Genomic DNA, 17,272 nt, shown 5'->3' with positions numbered 1-17,272 from the left:
TGAACATCAGCTACACAAGACAAACTAGCAACCAGGTACTAGGGCAGGTGGGACGTGGGTGGCGCTGTGGGTTAAACCACAGAGCCTAGGACTTGCCGATCAGGTGGTTGGCGGTTTGAATCCCCGCGACGTGGTGAGCTCCCGTTGCTCAGTCCCTGCTCCTGCCAACCTACCAGTTCGAAAGCATGTCAAAGTGCAAGTAGATAAATAGGTACTGCTCCGGCAGGAAGGTAAACGGCGTTTCCATGTGCTGCTCTGGCTCGCTAGAAGCAGCTTAGTCATGCTGGCCACATGACCAGGAAGCTGTACGCCATCTCCCTCGGCCAATAAAGCGAGATGAGCGCCGCAACCCCTGAGTCGGTCACGACTGGACCTAATGGTCAGGGGTCCCTTTACCTTTACCTTACTAGGGCAGGTGGGTTGGGGGGGGCTCCTGTTAATGTATATAGCATTAGGATTGATCTAGTCCTGACCAAAACGCAAGCCTGGACGTTAGGGAAATGTGCCAATAAAATGCAAAATACAAAGAATTTCAAGTTGCACGCCTTCATCTACAATCCAGTGCAATGTCTTGAAGGCATGCAGGATATAGCAACCATGATCGAAACTACATAGGTTTGGCTTTGGGGAGTGCCTGGATGGAAAACTGCTTGGGAATCATGTATGCTGCCTTGAGAACCATGTAAGAAAGGCAGGATATAAATGAAGAATAAATCAAATAACCCCGTCTCTAACCAGGGTGACTTATTTTCAAGCAAACATGCATATAGCCAGGCTGATTTGTGTTGTTAGATTTTTTTTTTTAAGAAGTAGCAAGACTAATAATAAATAAATTATAACAGTAATAATAAGATTTAACCTGAATTCATAAGTTTCCAGAGCTGATCCACCAGCGCTTCATTGCACAAAGGAGATTCCATGTTCTTGGTAAATGGAGGGTTCTTTGTCAACATGTTCAATATCTTATGTCTAAAAAAAAAGGACAACAGTCAGCTCCTAATCCATATACAATCTGGCCTCCCAGTTATTAGGCTTTCTTTTTTTGGCTCCATAGTTTTACATCAGGATTACAAGGGTTGAACGTAAACTCAAAACATGTCCCCTGTGCTCGCCTCATCGCAGGAAATCAAGATCAATGACCTTACACAGGATTCTAAAAATGTATCAAACAGCCATTTTTGTGAAAAGGCCTGGGGGCAGTAACAGTCAGTGGAAATAGCAGGAAAAGAAACCGAGAGGGGGAAACCTGAAAAGAGGCTGCAGTGTTCAAAGTTGTCACTATCTAGGTCACCAGGGGTACTGACTTGTACTGGCAAAGTCTAACTTAAAGCAAACAGGCAAAAAGTTCAACTACAAATGTATCATTTATAATCTTTGTCCCTCAGCTACAAACAAGAAACCAATTTATATTTTCTTTGGTATCTAAACATAACGAAGCACAGCTCTACTCTAGATACACTGAGCCCCAGTGTGGATTTTGATTTATTTTTTTAAAAAAAAGATGTAAAGAAAGATCCTGCATCTATGGCCAAGAATTGAAAAGTACAGTGGTAACTCGGGTTACGTACACTTCAGGTTAAAGATGCTTCAGGTTACAGACTCCACGAACCCAGAAATAGTACCTCGGGTTAAGAACTTTGCTTCAGGATGAGAACAGAAATCGTGCTCCGGCAGCAGGAGGCCCCATTAGCTAAAGTGGTGCTTCAGGTTAAGAACAGTTTCAGGTTAAGAACAGACCTCCGGAACATATTAAGTACTTAACCCGAGGTACCACTGTAGATGCAAGGCCTTCATAAAGAAGTATGAACGACCGCAAGGAAAAGCACAAGACCTTCCCCTTGACCTCTAAGGGATTTGCCATGAATAGTTCTCATCTCTTAAGGAAGTGGGAGAGTGCTGCCCTCTTGCTTAATAGCCACAGATTACCCTCTGCTCCAGAATGCAACCAGTCTCTTGATTCAGGCAGAAACAAAGTTCTGGTGAGAAGGTTCACCATGCTAACCTGTAGCCACTGAGATGTTGTTCCACCACAACTCTCATCAGTGACAGCCAGCATAGCCAATGCTCAGAGATGCTGCAACTCAACTGAAGTGTCCCAAGTGCCTCGTATATTTCCATCATCTGAAGCTGAGGGTCAACTGTTACCTGAAAACCCCATGAATGCTTCTCAGAAGAAAAGCAACATAGCAATAGGCGATTTTAAATCCTTCCCACTAGAATATACAGCACAAGATGGTTCAAAATCTATAACCTAAATGAAACACCTTTCAAGTTGCCAGCAAGGAAGACTAACCTGACATAAGGTACAGGATCATTCTGGACCATATTGAGCAGCCACTGTAGTTCCTCATAACTTCTGTCAACTATGAAGACAAAATGAATCACTTTTTAAGTAAGATGTTGGAACTGCACCAACTAGAAGTCAGAAGTTATTAGAAAAAAAGATAGTCAAAAATACATAAAAGCCTTTCAGAAATAGAATGGAACTGATGCATTATAATGTGTCACTATTCTAATTTTGGGAGGGTGGGTAGGATGGATGGACTCTACAAATCTTGCTCTTTGTGACACACAAATTCCCATTTTCTCTCAATTCTTCTCTCTTGTATTTGGATGCAGTTGCTTAAACTTCTGGAATTTAACTGTGAAACCTGTTTGGGGTTTTTTCATTTTGGGTGCCACACTGTGGGAGTCCACCCTGTGTATAACAGCTCATTTGGGATTCTGACTATTGCCTCCTAGCAAAATGCATATATTCTATATATACTTCCAACACTTTGCCTGTACATCTGAGCACAAAACATTTCTCATTGCAAATCAATTGCCTACACACAAAACCCTCCTGCTACAAGATGGCATCATACTCAAGAAACTGAGCGGTCAAATAAATTTTGCCCAATCCAGACAGTGATGAGGTTTCCCAGCTCATACTACATTTGTTTTCAAACTAAATTTCATGGCAGATTGTCTTCCATGGAAGCTCATCAGATTCCTCAATGAAAAGATCAGCAAACAAGTTTCCTTGAAAGAGAGCCCACAAAGCACTACTTGTCTGCCCCAAAGATTCAAAGCTTAATGAAGTGGCCGTGGTCTAGGGTGCACAGGTCTAGATATTAAAGGCCAAATAATTGTTCAGCGCAACAACTTTTCTTTACCTTTTGTGTAATCAACAACTGCCTCCAGAGCTGCTATTCGGATATCCACAAAGTGCCCATATTCCGCATAGGACTTAAAGACAGCAGGATCACTCGGGACGTGCCCGTTCTTCTGTAGTATGCGAATGGCATTCAAGCAACTAGGCACATGGAGAAGGGGGAAGGAAGAAAAATCTGTTACAAAACCTGCATTCCAGTCACTGGAAATAAAAACTTACTTTAGCATTATCACAGCAAGTTGTTGATGAATTTCACAAACTCTGAATTACACCAAATTCATGTGAATTCTTTTTCTTTAAGGTGCCTGTTAAATTTCTTACCAAACCGCAACACCAATAAAATATCATTCTTGACTTCCGAAGAGTTCTAAAGAAACCTGAGCTGAAAGGAGAGTCCTAAAGAAGCTATATTTCTTTCTTCTGTTGGATATTTCACCCAACACAACATACACTAGTAAAGAATTTCAAACCCGTAAGAGCAGGGGTAGGGAACCTTTTCCAGCACAAGGGCCACATTTCCTTCTTGGCAATGTTCCAGGGGCCACGTGTGCCAGTGATGGGTGGGGGCAGAAGCAAAAGCGAGTGGAGTAAGAAATGTAAATGTTAAAGGTAAAGGGACCCCTGACCATTAGGTCCAGTCGTGGCCGACTCTGGGGTTGCAGCGCTCATCTCGCTTTATTGGCCGAGGGAGCCGGCGTACAGCTTCTGGGTCATGTGGCCAGCATGACTAAGCTGCTTCTGGCGAACCAGAGCAGCGCACGGAAACGCCGTTTACCTTCCCGCCAGAGCGGTACCTATTTATCTACTTGCACTTTGACGTGCTTTCGAACTGCTAGGTGGGCAGGAGCAGGAACCGAGCAACGGGAGCTCACCCCGTCGCAGGGATTCGAACCAGCGACCTTCTGATCAGCAAGTCCTAGGCTCTGTGGTTTAACCCACAGCGCCACCCACATCCCTAATGTAAATGTTACCTTTGCACAATAGATTTGTTTCTGTGCACACCCCTCTATCTGGGCAAACAAAAGGCGTTTTATTAGTCAGAGGGAGGATTTCTTCTGATAGTTCTGTCATGCAAGCATTTCTGCTTGCAGACGGAATGATCCCCCTTCTCTTCTCCCTGCATGCTGTTCTGAGGATTCAGAGGGGAGTGGGGGAGTCATGGCAGGGGAAGCCCCGCTGGAGTAGCAGGAGCCCTTGCACTAGCTTCTGCGAATGCAATGGGTTCACAAGTGAATCTGGCCCAGAGGGCACACTTCAGACAGACAAAAATGCTTAAGGGGCTCTTTGTAAATACTGGCTGCAGGTAACGAATCATAAGTCTATGATGTTACAGCAAACCTAACATGCCTCACTTTATCATGTCTGAATGGTACAAGACTGTCTTGGCTTGCTTATTTGTTGTTGCTGGCATCCTTCTGTAACGAGAGACAATGGAGTGTGCCGTCGGGGGTGAGGTCAAACCACTGTGTTAGCGGGACCAAAGTGGCGTCCCTGAGGACCAAGCGTGGGCGGTGTGTATGGAAGTCCTGGGCTGCCCAGACGACAGGACCTCCCTCTTGCCCTTGCTGATACTTCTCCTAGCTGGGCTACCTAGGTTGATGAGCCCCATCTGCTCCTATTATCTGCATTTTCTTTATAAAAGCCCAATAAGAAGTTATACAATAAAGGAGGGTACAAAGCAAGGCTGGTGAGTGGCATGGATTGAGTGAGAATCCCGAGGGCCAAGTAGAGAGACCCAGAGGGACATATTTTGTCTCCAGGCCTGAGTTCCCCCACTCCTGCATAAGACACCAAGATTAGCAGGTAAGTAAGAGGACGCGGGCGGTGCTGTGGGTTAAACCACAGAGCCTAGGACTTCCTGATCAGAAGGTCGGCGGTTTGAATCCCTGCGACGGGGTGAGCTCCCGTTGCTCGGTCCCTGCTCCAGCCAACCTAGCAGTTCGAAAGCATGTAGATAAATAGGAACCGCTCCAGAGGGATGGTAAACAGTGTTTACGTGCACTGATCTGGTTCGCCAGAAGCGGCTTAGTCATGCTGGCCACATGACCCGGAAGCTGTACGCCGGCTCCCTCGGCCAATAAAGCGAGATGAGCGCCGCAACCCCAGAGATGGCCATGGCTGGACCTAATGGTCAGGGGTCCCTTTACCATTTAAGAGGACAGTCCAGATACGTTATCAGAAAAATCTAGTCCCTTGCAGCATCCTTCCCAAGTGCATGGCTCCTTGTTTAGGATTCCCCTACTGCTGACCAGCATCAACCCTCTCTGGAGATCGGTGCTCATGAAGAGGCTGAGCGTGTGCATTGCCTTGAACATAGACATGTGATATGCAAAACACACTTAACTCAGTGTTACGCCGCCATAAACAGTAGATTTTATCTTCCCTTTGTTGCATAAGATCAAAAGAAAAGGAGAAAGCTGTGGTTTCAAGTCCTACAAACATTCTGTTTTTATAAGTGTATTTTCTCTTAAGGCCTTTGCACAATTTACAAAAGGACTTTCTCGGCACCCGTCAAATCTCCCTACTGTCTTTCTCCCTTCTGTGTTTATTGATCAAAGTGAGAATATTATGAAGAGCTACATTGTGCAAGAACAGAACGAGTGCATCAGAGTCAACAGCAAAGTAGGAAGATGTGAAAAAAGATGGGAGTGTACTGTGCTTTTAGATTTGTATTTGCAGGAATTAAATACATTTTTTAAAAAACCCGTACCTGACTGTAATGGTGTGCCTATAGCTGGGAAGTAGCTTTTCCATGTTTAAGAACCTGGTAATTTCCTCAAGAATGAGGCGAACATCAGGATTTAAGTTATCAAGCGTCCGGGCTTCATTGTTCACACTGACGGCAGGAGTTACAGAGTTTGCTAGCGCATCTATCAGCTCTGCACGGTAATAGTTGTCTGAAAACTAAAGCCAAAGACCAAAATATGAAATAAGAAGCATTACCAAAAAATAAATAAAATTAAGAAGAAGAGCACTGCTCTTTTAGACAAAAATGAATGGAAGAGGGTAAGAGTATTCCACATCACAACATTTAGCTGCAGGTCCTGTTCCTATTACAAGCCATTTTGCCTTAAAGTAGTTCTCTGCACATCGAAAGAGCAGGATCATGGATAGAAAACTGCAATGGTTTGAGGCAACTTTTTTTACCTTGTTTTTTCTATTGTCGTTGTACTTGATCAGATCTAAAATGAACGTCAAAACCTCTTTAGGACATAGATTATGGACATCTCTCAGCAAGGCCATTGCAACAGGCATCGTCTGCAAAAAAAAGGACCAAGATTAAACGAGCAACTGCTTTCGTTTAAATATTAAATCAGAATCGACAGCTTTTGCTTTGCCATATGATGTTCTGCAGTCTACCAGTCCATATTTCCTCCACCCCGTAATTCAGGAGGTAGAAGCATGAAAATCAACATAAGAACGTGCTAGCTAGCTGTTAATAAAACCCAGTTTGTTAAGTTATCAGGTGCTTTTTAAAGTCATTTGGGAAGGTGGTCATCACGATAGGTCACAGCAATGAACTCCCTTAACTTGTGTGTTATTGTAAAGGTGGGGTTCCTTTTGTCAGTCGTGAACCTCTCTCTGCCTCATTTCATTAAATGGCCTTCAGCTCCAATAATTTCACAAATAGAAAGGATATTGCCTTTTATTCAATATTCTGCACACATAATTTTATAAGTCCACCCCCCCCCCCCAAAAAAAACCCCTGATTTCTTTAGCTTCTCTTCGTAGGGAAAATACTTCTGTACCTTTTTTCCCTTTAATTTTTTTTTGAGGCCGATGGGACTTAGGACATCTATCTCCAAAAGAGTTCTGCCACTCTTCAGGCGAATACATCCAAAACCTACAACCATTTCTCTTTTGCATCCACCACTGTAGACCAGCCTTGAACAAGCTGTAAGAGAAGCTGCTACGTTTAGAAAAAGCTAAATTAGACAGCAATTGGCCTTTTACCTTCTGCAGAAAGTAGCTCTGGTAGTTCATGAAGTTATTGGTTTTCACAATGTTTGGGCAACTTTTGCAACAGAACATCCGGGTGAAGAGCGACTTCATGGCTGGTGGTCCTGTCCACGTGCTCACCATGAAATTTGCAATCTACATAATTAGGGAGCAAGAGAGAAGCTACATTATTAGCAAGACTGCGAGGTTTGATCTGTTGCCCTCTCCCAAACCCCGACTCCACTCTTTCTTACTTTCATTTCCAAAGGACTGAGGGGAAGAGAAAGCTGTAGTAAGTCAACAAAATCCGTAACAGTTTAACAGATACAGTGGTACCTCAGGTTACATACGCTTCAGGTTGCAGACTCTGCTAACCCAGAAATAGTACCTCGGGTTAAGAACTTTGCTTCAGGATGAGAACAGAAATCGTGCTCTGGTGGCGCGGCGGCAGCGGGAGGCCCCATTAGCTAAAGTGGTGCTTCAGGTTAAGAACATGAATGGACCTCCAGAATGAATTAAGTTCGTAACCCGAGGTACCATTGTAGAAACTTTAAATCAGCATTTCGCCCCCCCCCCCAAAAAAACCTTTCCAAACTCTGAGTTGCCTCTTAAGGTGCTTTTGTGGAATCATTGCATTGCAGAAGATACTGAAACCTATCTTAGGACCTGGATCCCCAATGTGGTGCCCACGGGGACCACAATGCCCTCAGACAACCCCATAATACCTACCTAGCTCCCCTGCCCCTTGTCTTTTTTTAAAAAAATGAAAGGGTTTGACAGAGGGTGATTGGGTAGGTGGGGGAGTTATCTAGGGTTGTTTTTTTTTTGCTTTTTCTCTGATGTTTTGGGACATATGCAGGTATTTTGCCTGTTTTTGTGTTTGGGGAGGGGGGAATGGTTTTGAGCAAGACTTTTATTCTTATTCATGAGACTTTCTTAGATTTCTCAATGGACGCTTAGGCCATTGGGAATCCCTGCCCCAGGATATGCAATCAATGGTGTGTAGGGAAAAAGCCATGTTTCTGTGCCCTAGAATACAACCAATACCATCGTACAGCTGGGGAGAGGAAGGAAAGGTTCCCAGCAGTGAGTAACAGCTGTCAGGCAGCTTCTTTGCCATTATCAATCTGGTTAATTCAGGAATGCTGATGAGCTTGCAAGGAATCCCGTGGTTCGAACACAGTTTGAAAACCAAAATATACTACCTAAAACCAGACAGTCTCTCACCACCACCGCTTCTATAAATTGTAACTATAGTATATGGAAATGGTTTTTACAGGTCATCTGCAACTAATTATCTTCCCACAATCGCGATCTGGTTTTAATTGTTTTTCTCCCATTTACATTTCAGACAGTCTCCCCCACCCCAGTTACTAAAGCCACATATTCATTCAGTCTCTGCAGAAGACAGTCATGGAAGTGGCCTGAGCACTACCAGTTTTCTCAATTTACCATGCCAATAACCTCAATGCAGATTTCAAACATGCCTTAGCCGCCCTGGGAGTACGAGACCACCCGAAGAGAAACAGACAATTCTGAACCCTGTCTAGCTTTTAAGATATAGTTGGACAGCTGAAATCAAGTTAACAATCAGTATAATGGGGAAAAGTTTGCCCAGCTCCCCCAATGCACAAGCCTATTTTGCTCTAGCTAGCTTTCTCATCAGTTTCTGATACAATGAACCATGGTATCCTCCTGGACCGTCTATAGGAGACCGTCTATAGGATATCTAATCTCCAGGGATGGTTCCAGAAAGTAGGGTTGGAGCACTGCTTCTCAGCCCCCTTTGAGCTACAAGATGCCACAGAGCACTATACTGTCTCTAATGCATTTAACATCTACACAAAACCATTAGGAGCAGTCATTCAGGGGATATTGAACAAGGTTTCATCAGCATGCTAATGATACCCAGTTCTATTCCTCTACAAGATCTGACTTGGGAATGGCTGAGAAGACCCTGGATGCAGTAGTAAGCTGGATGAAGACTAATGAATTGAGTATGAATCCTGGCAAGATGGAGGCTCTGTGAGACAGTGGATCCGGCAACTAAGGAGGTCAGCAGATTGTTAAGCTTGAAGTGAAAATTTCACCACTCCCCTAGATTTCTAAGGCGCCAAAAGAGCTTCAAAGAAAAACCTAACATACACTTTGGCTGTCTTTTAAAATGTTAGAACAGCAAACTTCCTTTAGACCTGAGGATTAATGCAAAAATAAAACTGTTGGCTCATATGTCTCGTCTCTTCTTCAGCAGTTGTTATGAAATGTTTTTCTAGATTCCTTTTACAGACAAAAACCTATGTTGCTTTGTTTTGACATCAGTCACTGAAAAGCACTTGATAAATATTTCCATAAGGCTGGACGCCAGACCAGTTTAGGAGACGTAGTGAAGTTTTAACTCTTACTCAGCTGTTAATGTGTGAAAATACAGTGGAACCTCAGGTTACATACGGTTCAGGTTACAGACTCTGCTAACCCAGAAATATTACCTCGGGTTAAGAACTTTGCTTCAGGATGAGAACAGAAATCGTGCAGTGGCGGTACGGCAGCAGCAGGAGGCCCCATTAGCTAAAGTGGTGCTTCGGGTTAAGAACAGTTTCAGGTTAAGAACAGACCTCCAGAACGAATTAAGTTCTTAACCCGAGGTACCACTATATGTAAAGGAGACTGATAATTGGCAAAACCACTTTAAACTAGAACAGACACATTCACCAAACTTCATAGAAATTGCACCCATTTAGCCTGCCCACCCCCTTTGACAGTGAACATCAAGCTATACAGGGCTGAAGCCTGACACATCTGCCACTCTATTCAATATGATAATTCAACACCTGGTCAGATCAAGGGGAAGGGGAACAAGGTGGGGTCACACAGTTTCACAAACATGGGGAAGGAATTGCTACACAGGTAAATAAGTATAGGAACTCGAGCCCATGGGAGGAGCTAGAGCGTTTTTTGGATAAGGTAAGTCCTCTTTGCTATAGAGTTTTCAAGTAACCAGGGGCAGAAAACTGTACATGCATTTTTCTCCTATTGTTCAAGTTTAGATTCTCTGCGAGCTGCCCAATTTACATGTAGCAAAAGCTGCTGTGCGGATTTCCAGCAATGACAAACCTAGACAGCATCTAGACAGCATCTTAAAAAGCAGAGACATCACCTTGCCAACAAAGGTCCGTATAGTTAAAGCTATGGTTTTCCCAGTAGTGATGTATGGAAGTGAGAGCTGGACCGTAAAGAAGGCTGATCACTGAAGAATTGATGCTTTTGAATTATGATGCTGGAGGAGACTCTTGAGAGTCCTATGGACTGCAAGAAGATCAAACCTATCCATTCTGAAGGAAATCAGCCCGGAGTGCTCACTGGAAGGACAGATCCTGAAGCTGAGGCTCCAATACTTTGGTCACCTCGTGAGAAGAGAAGACTCCCTGGAAAAGACCCTGATGTTGGGAAAGATAGAGGGCACAAGGAGAAGGGAACGACAGAGGACGAGATGGTTGGACAGTGTTCTCGAAGCTACCAGCATGAGTTTGACCAAACTGTGGGAGGCAGAGGAAGACAGGAGTGTCTGGCGTGCTCTGGTCCATGGGGTCACAAAGAGTTGGACACGACTAAACAACAACAACTAAGCCACAAACATGAGTCTGACCAAACTGCGGGAGGCAGTGGAAGACAGGAGTGCCTGGCGTGCTCTGGTCCATGGAGTCAAGAAGAGTCGGACACAACTAAACGACTAAACAACAACAAACAACAACAACAGATCTCCAGAACCTTTGATTGCATCTGACCAAATTATCTCATGAAGTTTGTCCGGCATGGCCCATTCCTACCTTTGCAAGGCAGAAGCATGCCATTATCCTCACTCGGTAGAAGCACTGTTCTTGTTCAAGTATATCAGTCAGCGCAAGTCGTGAAGCTGGAGTAGGGAACTTCTGGAGGGCCAAAATGGATTCTTCCTGTGCAACCACATCTCTCTCGTATCGGAGCTGGTATTGCCACATGAAGTCAGCCTGTTCGAATTCTACCTTCCTCAGGACAGACATATCCGGGTCTATTCTGATCCAGAGTAAGGGAGAATCAGCACTGAAAGAGAGGACCAGATTTTGTACCAGCACTTAAAATACAGCAAATGTGTGCAGACATTTTAACATGGGACTGCTAAAACATGGCACCTTAAAAAGAAACCGGACTCTTGTTTACTTCTTTTTGCACAAGACCAACAGTTCTCGGTTAATACTGTCTGAACAATCATGCAGCTGCTTACAAACTGATCATATCAATCTGAACAAGCTTGATGACAGCTTTGCACTTCATAAATTTCCCAGTGGAAGGGGCTTCAGTGTAGAAACAATGAACAACAGGCATCTCTGAAATTAAATCTTTCCTTGCCTCCACTTCCAATTGCTGCACTTCACGAACTTGCCCTACATTCCCCTGGATGTTCAGCACTGTCATAAAGAGACTGTGGCTCATATGGACAGCATAGGAAGAAAGGCAGCATCTCCTAACAGGGCAGATACGTGAAACTAAGCTTCTGCATTCATAGTGCTACTATTGGGACTGGGGCCAGTATGATTCTGTGTGTCTGTGACAATCCTATATAAGAGCTTCAGGGAAAGCAACAGCCACACTTTACTTTTCTAAATTAACTTACTCCATGGCAGAAAGATCCATGTCAACTTCCTCCCCATTCATCAGAGGAATCTTTTTCTTCTTATTTCTGCATTTCAAACAAAAGAAGATGCCTGTTAAAATAATTTTCTCTTTTCCTTATTCCACAAAAATGTAGTAAATGATGTTTAAATACAAGCACGTTAACAAGGCCACAAAGTAAATCCTTGATGATGATATTATGAATATCTTCATTTAATCATATGAACTGTCCCCAAATATTTTGCCCTTCCCCATTTCATAGGTTTATCCTTTTCCTAAGCTTCATACTTTCTACAAGACAGAAGTCATAATAATGCATCCTGAAAACCACTTTTATTTGGGAGGGGGAATAATACTTACCTGTTTATATTTTTCAATCACCAGGGGGAATCTATTACTAGAGTGGTTGAACAGTAGCAGAACGGTGAATTATTACAACACACCTTTATCCCTGAAGTAAGGATTCAAGGTCATATTAGTGACTAAGGGTTGTATCCAACTCTGTTGCTTGGATCACAAAGCAGATTTCCACTCGCACACTGAAGCTTCCCCTCCTCTCCTCCACAGACCCCCTGCATATCCTGCAAATCTGCTCCAGAGAGTTGGTTGGAGTTGTTCTGGAGCAGCCTTTGGGGGTACGCAGGCAAAGGAAGGAAGTCCCATGCTGCACTAGATACAACCATCAGATCTTCTTACAAATATGATTCTTGCATTAAAACAGTGGCCACAACACTAATCACCCCCAAGCTGTCGGCTTGATTTTAGAAGCCGCAATCCACATGGGCAGGAACCCACACAGAATTACCTAATTCTGGAGAATGAAACTGGCACTGGGAGGAGCCAGAGGGTGGGTTCTTCCCATAGGGCCTAAGGACCCCCCTGGTGGCTTATAAGTTGTACAACTGACAATAAAGTATTTCAATTCAATTTGGGCAGGTGTAGCACAGTAGCGGGACAGGGTGGCGCTGTGGGTTAAACCACAGAGCCTAGGACTTGCCGAACAGAAGGTCGGCGGTTTGAATCCCCACGACGGGGTGAGCTCCCATTGCTCAGTCCCCGCTCCTGCCAACCTAGCAGTTCGAAAGATGTCAAAGTGCAAGTAGATAAATAGGTACCACTCTGGCGGGAAGGTAAACGGCGTTTCCGTGCACTGCTCTGGTTCACCAGAAGCGGCTTAGTCATGCTAGCCACATGACCCGGAAGCTGTATGCCGGCTCCCTTGGCCAATAAAACGAGATGAGCGCCGCAACCCCAGAGTCGGTCACAACTGGACCTAATGGTCAGGGGTCCCTTTACCTTTACCTAGCACAGTAGCAGTTACCATACTGCTTACGTTAATAAGAGGAGTAAGCCAGAGAATACGAAAAACAAGAAAGCAGTAGTTATTTCAGGTATATGTTTCACAGGGGAAGTCTACAAATAGTCTAAACCCTACCGTCTGCTTTTCGAGTGGCAGGGTATGTCGTGTTTAAGGCTGTTTTCTTCTATCTGAAGCGTGTGGTTGAAAGATCCATCCAGCTCTTGCACCGTCACTTTCAAAGGGCCCTTAGAGGGAAAATGTATTGTATTACCAGAACAAATGGCTGACAGTAGCAATGATTTAACCTGAAGGAGCATCTCCACTCCTATCGTTCAGCCCAGACACTGTGGTCCAGCCTCTACGATTCTATGAAAGTAGGTTTCTAGATCTCAAAGAGTATGTTTGCTATCTCATTTTAAAATGTATTTCTGTAGTGAACAATAGGAAACAACGAAGTCAGGAGTTCACTGAATATTGTGTCTAAATGCCAGTTGATTCAAAGTTTACTTTAGATGAACACTGCAGATGAGTAAGTTAAAAGCCTCACTATAATTTATATTGTTTCACAATAATCTAATAATAAACATGATGCAAATTTCGGTATTTGCCATAGGCAACTATCTTTCTACCAGATATGGTTCAAAGCTCCAAGCAAGTTGCCCACCAAAGGTTGTTGGTACAAATATGTACAGTAAAAAGTAAAAGTCACAGAAAATATGTAGCAATTTTGACAATTTTCGGGAAAAAGAGAAAAACAAACTCACCACATATTTCTGTGTCCCAGGAGATGTATAGTCTTGCTTTATTTCTAACTCTAGTACATTTCGTTTTCTATTAAATGCAAAGCTGCCATAAAACTTTACCACACCACTCTGATCTCTATGAGACTAAATAGGAAAATAACAGATAGGTTTACAAATATGCAAAAACTAAATTCCTCAAGTTTACAAAATTGCAACAGTACATCCAAAACAAGCATGACGGTCTTGCTTCGATCAGGCTTGTGACGGAAATTCTGATGGACTGTGTCCATAATTTGCAATTTGATGTATAACATACATGCAGATTTTGAAAATACTGCACAGTTCCTTCAATTCCTACCCTAATGGCGAAAAGGAGATTTCAACTTCTGAGCTTTCCCTCCCTTTATGCATTTTGAAGCTCATAGCTTGCTCCTCTTGCGTGAAAGCTCTCATTTGTAAGTCTCAAGACTTGTTCATTATGGGGAGGTACGCATAGGGGAATGCTGAACTTATACCCCGTGTCACATACAACGATACACAGCTGGATCCATTCAGAGTCAGGTGAGTCACCACAAACTAGGGATGGGAAAGCATGTGTGGAAATGGTCCTTACTATCCTCCTCCAGACTTTCACTACAGCCCTAATCCGTGTGTTCAAAATAACACGTAGAAGCCAGGGAAAGGAAGTGGATGTGTGCTTGCCTGCTTCACTCCAACTTTCCCACACTGAGCAGAAAGTTGTGAAAGGGACTCATTTCACATAATGTATGAATCGCTTGACTGGTTAAGCACATTTGGCTGAACACACAAGGTTCCCTGCAACCAGGTACCCTGTATTATCAGAGTAAAAGCACAATCTACATACAAAAAATGCTTACAAGCCCCTTTCAAACCTGCTTGCTGAGCATGGAAAGATTGTCTGCTCTCCCTTCCCCACCTGAAGCCCTGACACATTCTTGTATTTTGAAGAAATTCCATTTTGACGTTTTCATTAATTAGGGTTTTATGTATCTCACCAGGACTTTTATTTAAAGCATTTAGTCTAATACAAAAAGAAGAGTGCATTTGAGTAGCAAAAGAGTGATTTTGTGAAAGTCAAAGCCTTCAGTGTATCCTAGCTCCTAAAAGGGAATCATGAATCCATACTACTGAACTGCTTATTTGTGTCTGCGTATTTACTACAAAAGACTCCCTTTTCCAGGGTGCCTCTGTCCACCATACAGCACTTTGTGGAAACTTGGAAACTGACTTCAGGATGCCCAATTCTCCTTGTGAAAAAAATCTACTACCATATACAAAGTATGTGAGAATGAAATCCACAGTTCTGAATGAGCCCCTATAGAAACACCAGACGCTGATTGCATTTGTTTCTGTGAACTTCACTCCGTATAACTCTATTTTGCCTTTATCAAGGTGGACTGAAATATTACTGAACGCACCAGATCAGTATTGCCAGGCAGCTTTGCAGCTGCCAACTGAGTTCTGCACCAGCCAATCTCTCTGCTATTCATTTGGGTGATTTAAACTACTTGTACACAGACCCAAGTGTTTTGGTGCCAGGGTGAAATTTTTGGAATTCACTTCTAAGAATGCACCAGACTGTGGCATTTTCCATATCTGCCTTAAGAATGTTTTTGAAAATCCTCTGGATCCTTGCTGTGTAGCTTGGCTCTGTGGTTTGTCTTTTGGAACAGGGCACACTGGTACGAAATGCTGCATTTTTCCTCCGACAGTAGCATCTTGAAAACTAAACAATCAGCCACGAGATGCAATTCAAAAGGGACAACAGCAATTTGAGCTAAATCTTAAACTTCACTATTTGAAACTCTCTAGACAAATTTAGGGCTGCTTCTTATGTCCCGGTGTATTCATTTAATGGGCCAAAGAACAGCTATTTTTCATCTCCTTTGTTACTAGCCCGGAGCTAGAACGAAAAAGGATACACCCATTGCTTTATTAACGGTTGAATGTCTTTGCCAGAGACATTGGAGATGGATTTCAAAAATCCAGATGTGGAAACCAGCATCTGACTCCACATATGAGACTGGAACTTCTGAGATGAGGCAGTGCTGGCCAGGCTCAAGAGCTTGTTGAAAACCTATGGTGAAATTAGCCTCGGTTAGTAATCAAAACAGGCCCAGTGATCATAAACTTTTAAGAAATATCAGTGATGGTAATAGCATAGGTACAGTTCATTGGAAACAAAATCAGGTAGGACCCAAGGTGATTCAGACATTATGTTCAAACTGTGCACTGCTAGATGGGCAGAGGATTTCAAACCACATCTCTATCAAAGGGGATGGTCGCATTTCCTGCAACTGTTTTGAAATGAAGACGTGACAGAAAAGATGTCAGCTCTAGGATGAGGGGTTTTTTTTGCAAGCTGATGTGGTGCCTCGTTGGATAAACCCATGTCCCATATTATACAGCATCCTACTTTCAAAAACAACCAGCCAATGCCTCTGGAAGCTGGAAAGAGGACCAGAAGTTGGTGGCCTCTTCTGATGGGACCTGTGGCCCTCCAGATCTTGTGAGTTCAAATCTCTCAAACCTCAGCTAGTATGGCCAATGGTCAGGGATTATGAGAGATGCAGTCCAGCAGCACCCAAAGGGTCACAGGATCTTCAACTCTGTCTTACTGCTTGCATTGTCTTATTGCATTTACTAGCACTGTCTCTATACTGGAAATCGCATTTAGCTGCGAAGGTTCATCACTTTGGATATAGTCACTGTCTGTAAGTGGCTTCCTTTACCATATGCAGAAATTAAGCTGCTGAAAGTGTTTACCTAAAATGTTTCCATTGAACAAAACAGTTCTCTGCAGGAAACAGATTGAATCATTTAAGTAAATGGTGAGTACCCTAGTTTTTGTAAGCCGCGGCCTGATTTCCATGACATGTGATCCATGACACAAAGAGGAAACCTCGCTTCCCGGGTGTGGTTATAAATCGGCCCAAACCACACCAATCAATTATACAAACAGCTAACCACACTGAGAGGTGCCCGTGCAGTCTGGGCTGCAGAGAAAGTGAGGTTAAGGCAATATGATGAAGCTATAATGCTGAAGAGGAGCAGATGCAGGCCTCTAACACTATCTGTCAACTTTGTATGTGATGCTCTGACACAGGATTCAAATATAACAAATAAATACAAATTGATCAGGGCACGAAAAACAGAATGCTGGCTCTCCCTTAACCATGGTTAGGTAGATAATCAAGGGCAGTCAGTGGGATCACACACACTATGGAGAAAATTTCCACCTTCCTGCAGTGACATGAAAAACAATGCATTCCTACACATGCCTATACAGAAGTAAGCCTCAGTGAGTCCATTGTGGCTTACTCTCAAGGTTAAGTATGCATGTGATTGAAGCTTAATGGATAGCTCATGATCAATGTCAGCTTTGGTTAAAGGCTAAACCTCTTAACTAGGTTTTGTTAACCATGTTCTTGTTTACAAAACCCTGGTTAAGCAAGTCAGAGGTAGCTG

General features: G+C 43.4%; 1 protein-coding gene across 1 annotated transcript in view; it reads right to left on the bottom strand.

Moving 5' to 3' along the window:
* The window catches only part of TAF2 (TATA-box binding protein associated factor 2), a 62,686-nt gene that overhangs the window by 21,682 nt on the left and 23,732 nt on the right, over positions 1–17,272 (bottom strand). Inside the window, exons 12-22 of the mRNA XM_083450417.1 lie at positions 15,727–15,881; positions 13,805–13,919; positions 13,176–13,285; positions 11,742–11,807; positions 10,918–11,170; positions 7,109–7,249; positions 6,302–6,412; positions 5,865–6,058; positions 3,156–3,295; positions 2,294–2,363; positions 860–969 (exon numbers count right to left, since the gene is read on the bottom strand). Coding sequence (XP_083306543.1) covers positions 860–969; positions 2,294–2,363; positions 3,156–3,295; positions 5,865–6,058; positions 6,302–6,412; positions 7,109–7,249; positions 10,918–11,170; positions 11,742–11,807; positions 13,176–13,285; positions 13,805–13,919; positions 15,727–15,881 — 1,465 coding nt within the window. The remainder of the gene's footprint in view (positions 1–859; positions 970–2,293; positions 2,364–3,155; positions 3,296–5,864; positions 6,059–6,301; positions 6,413–7,108; positions 7,250–10,917; positions 11,171–11,741; positions 11,808–13,175; positions 13,286–13,804; positions 13,920–15,726; positions 15,882–17,272) is intronic.

The sequence above is a fragment of the Podarcis tiliguerta genome (assembly GCF_965153285.1).
Source record: "Podarcis tiliguerta genome assembly, chromosome: 7".
NCBI classification, from domain to species: domain Eukaryota; kingdom Metazoa; phylum Chordata; class Lepidosauria; order Squamata; family Lacertidae; genus Podarcis; species Podarcis tiliguerta.
The sequence above is the reverse complement of the archived record's forward strand: the minus strand, read 5'-3'. Positions and strand labels throughout refer to the sequence as shown.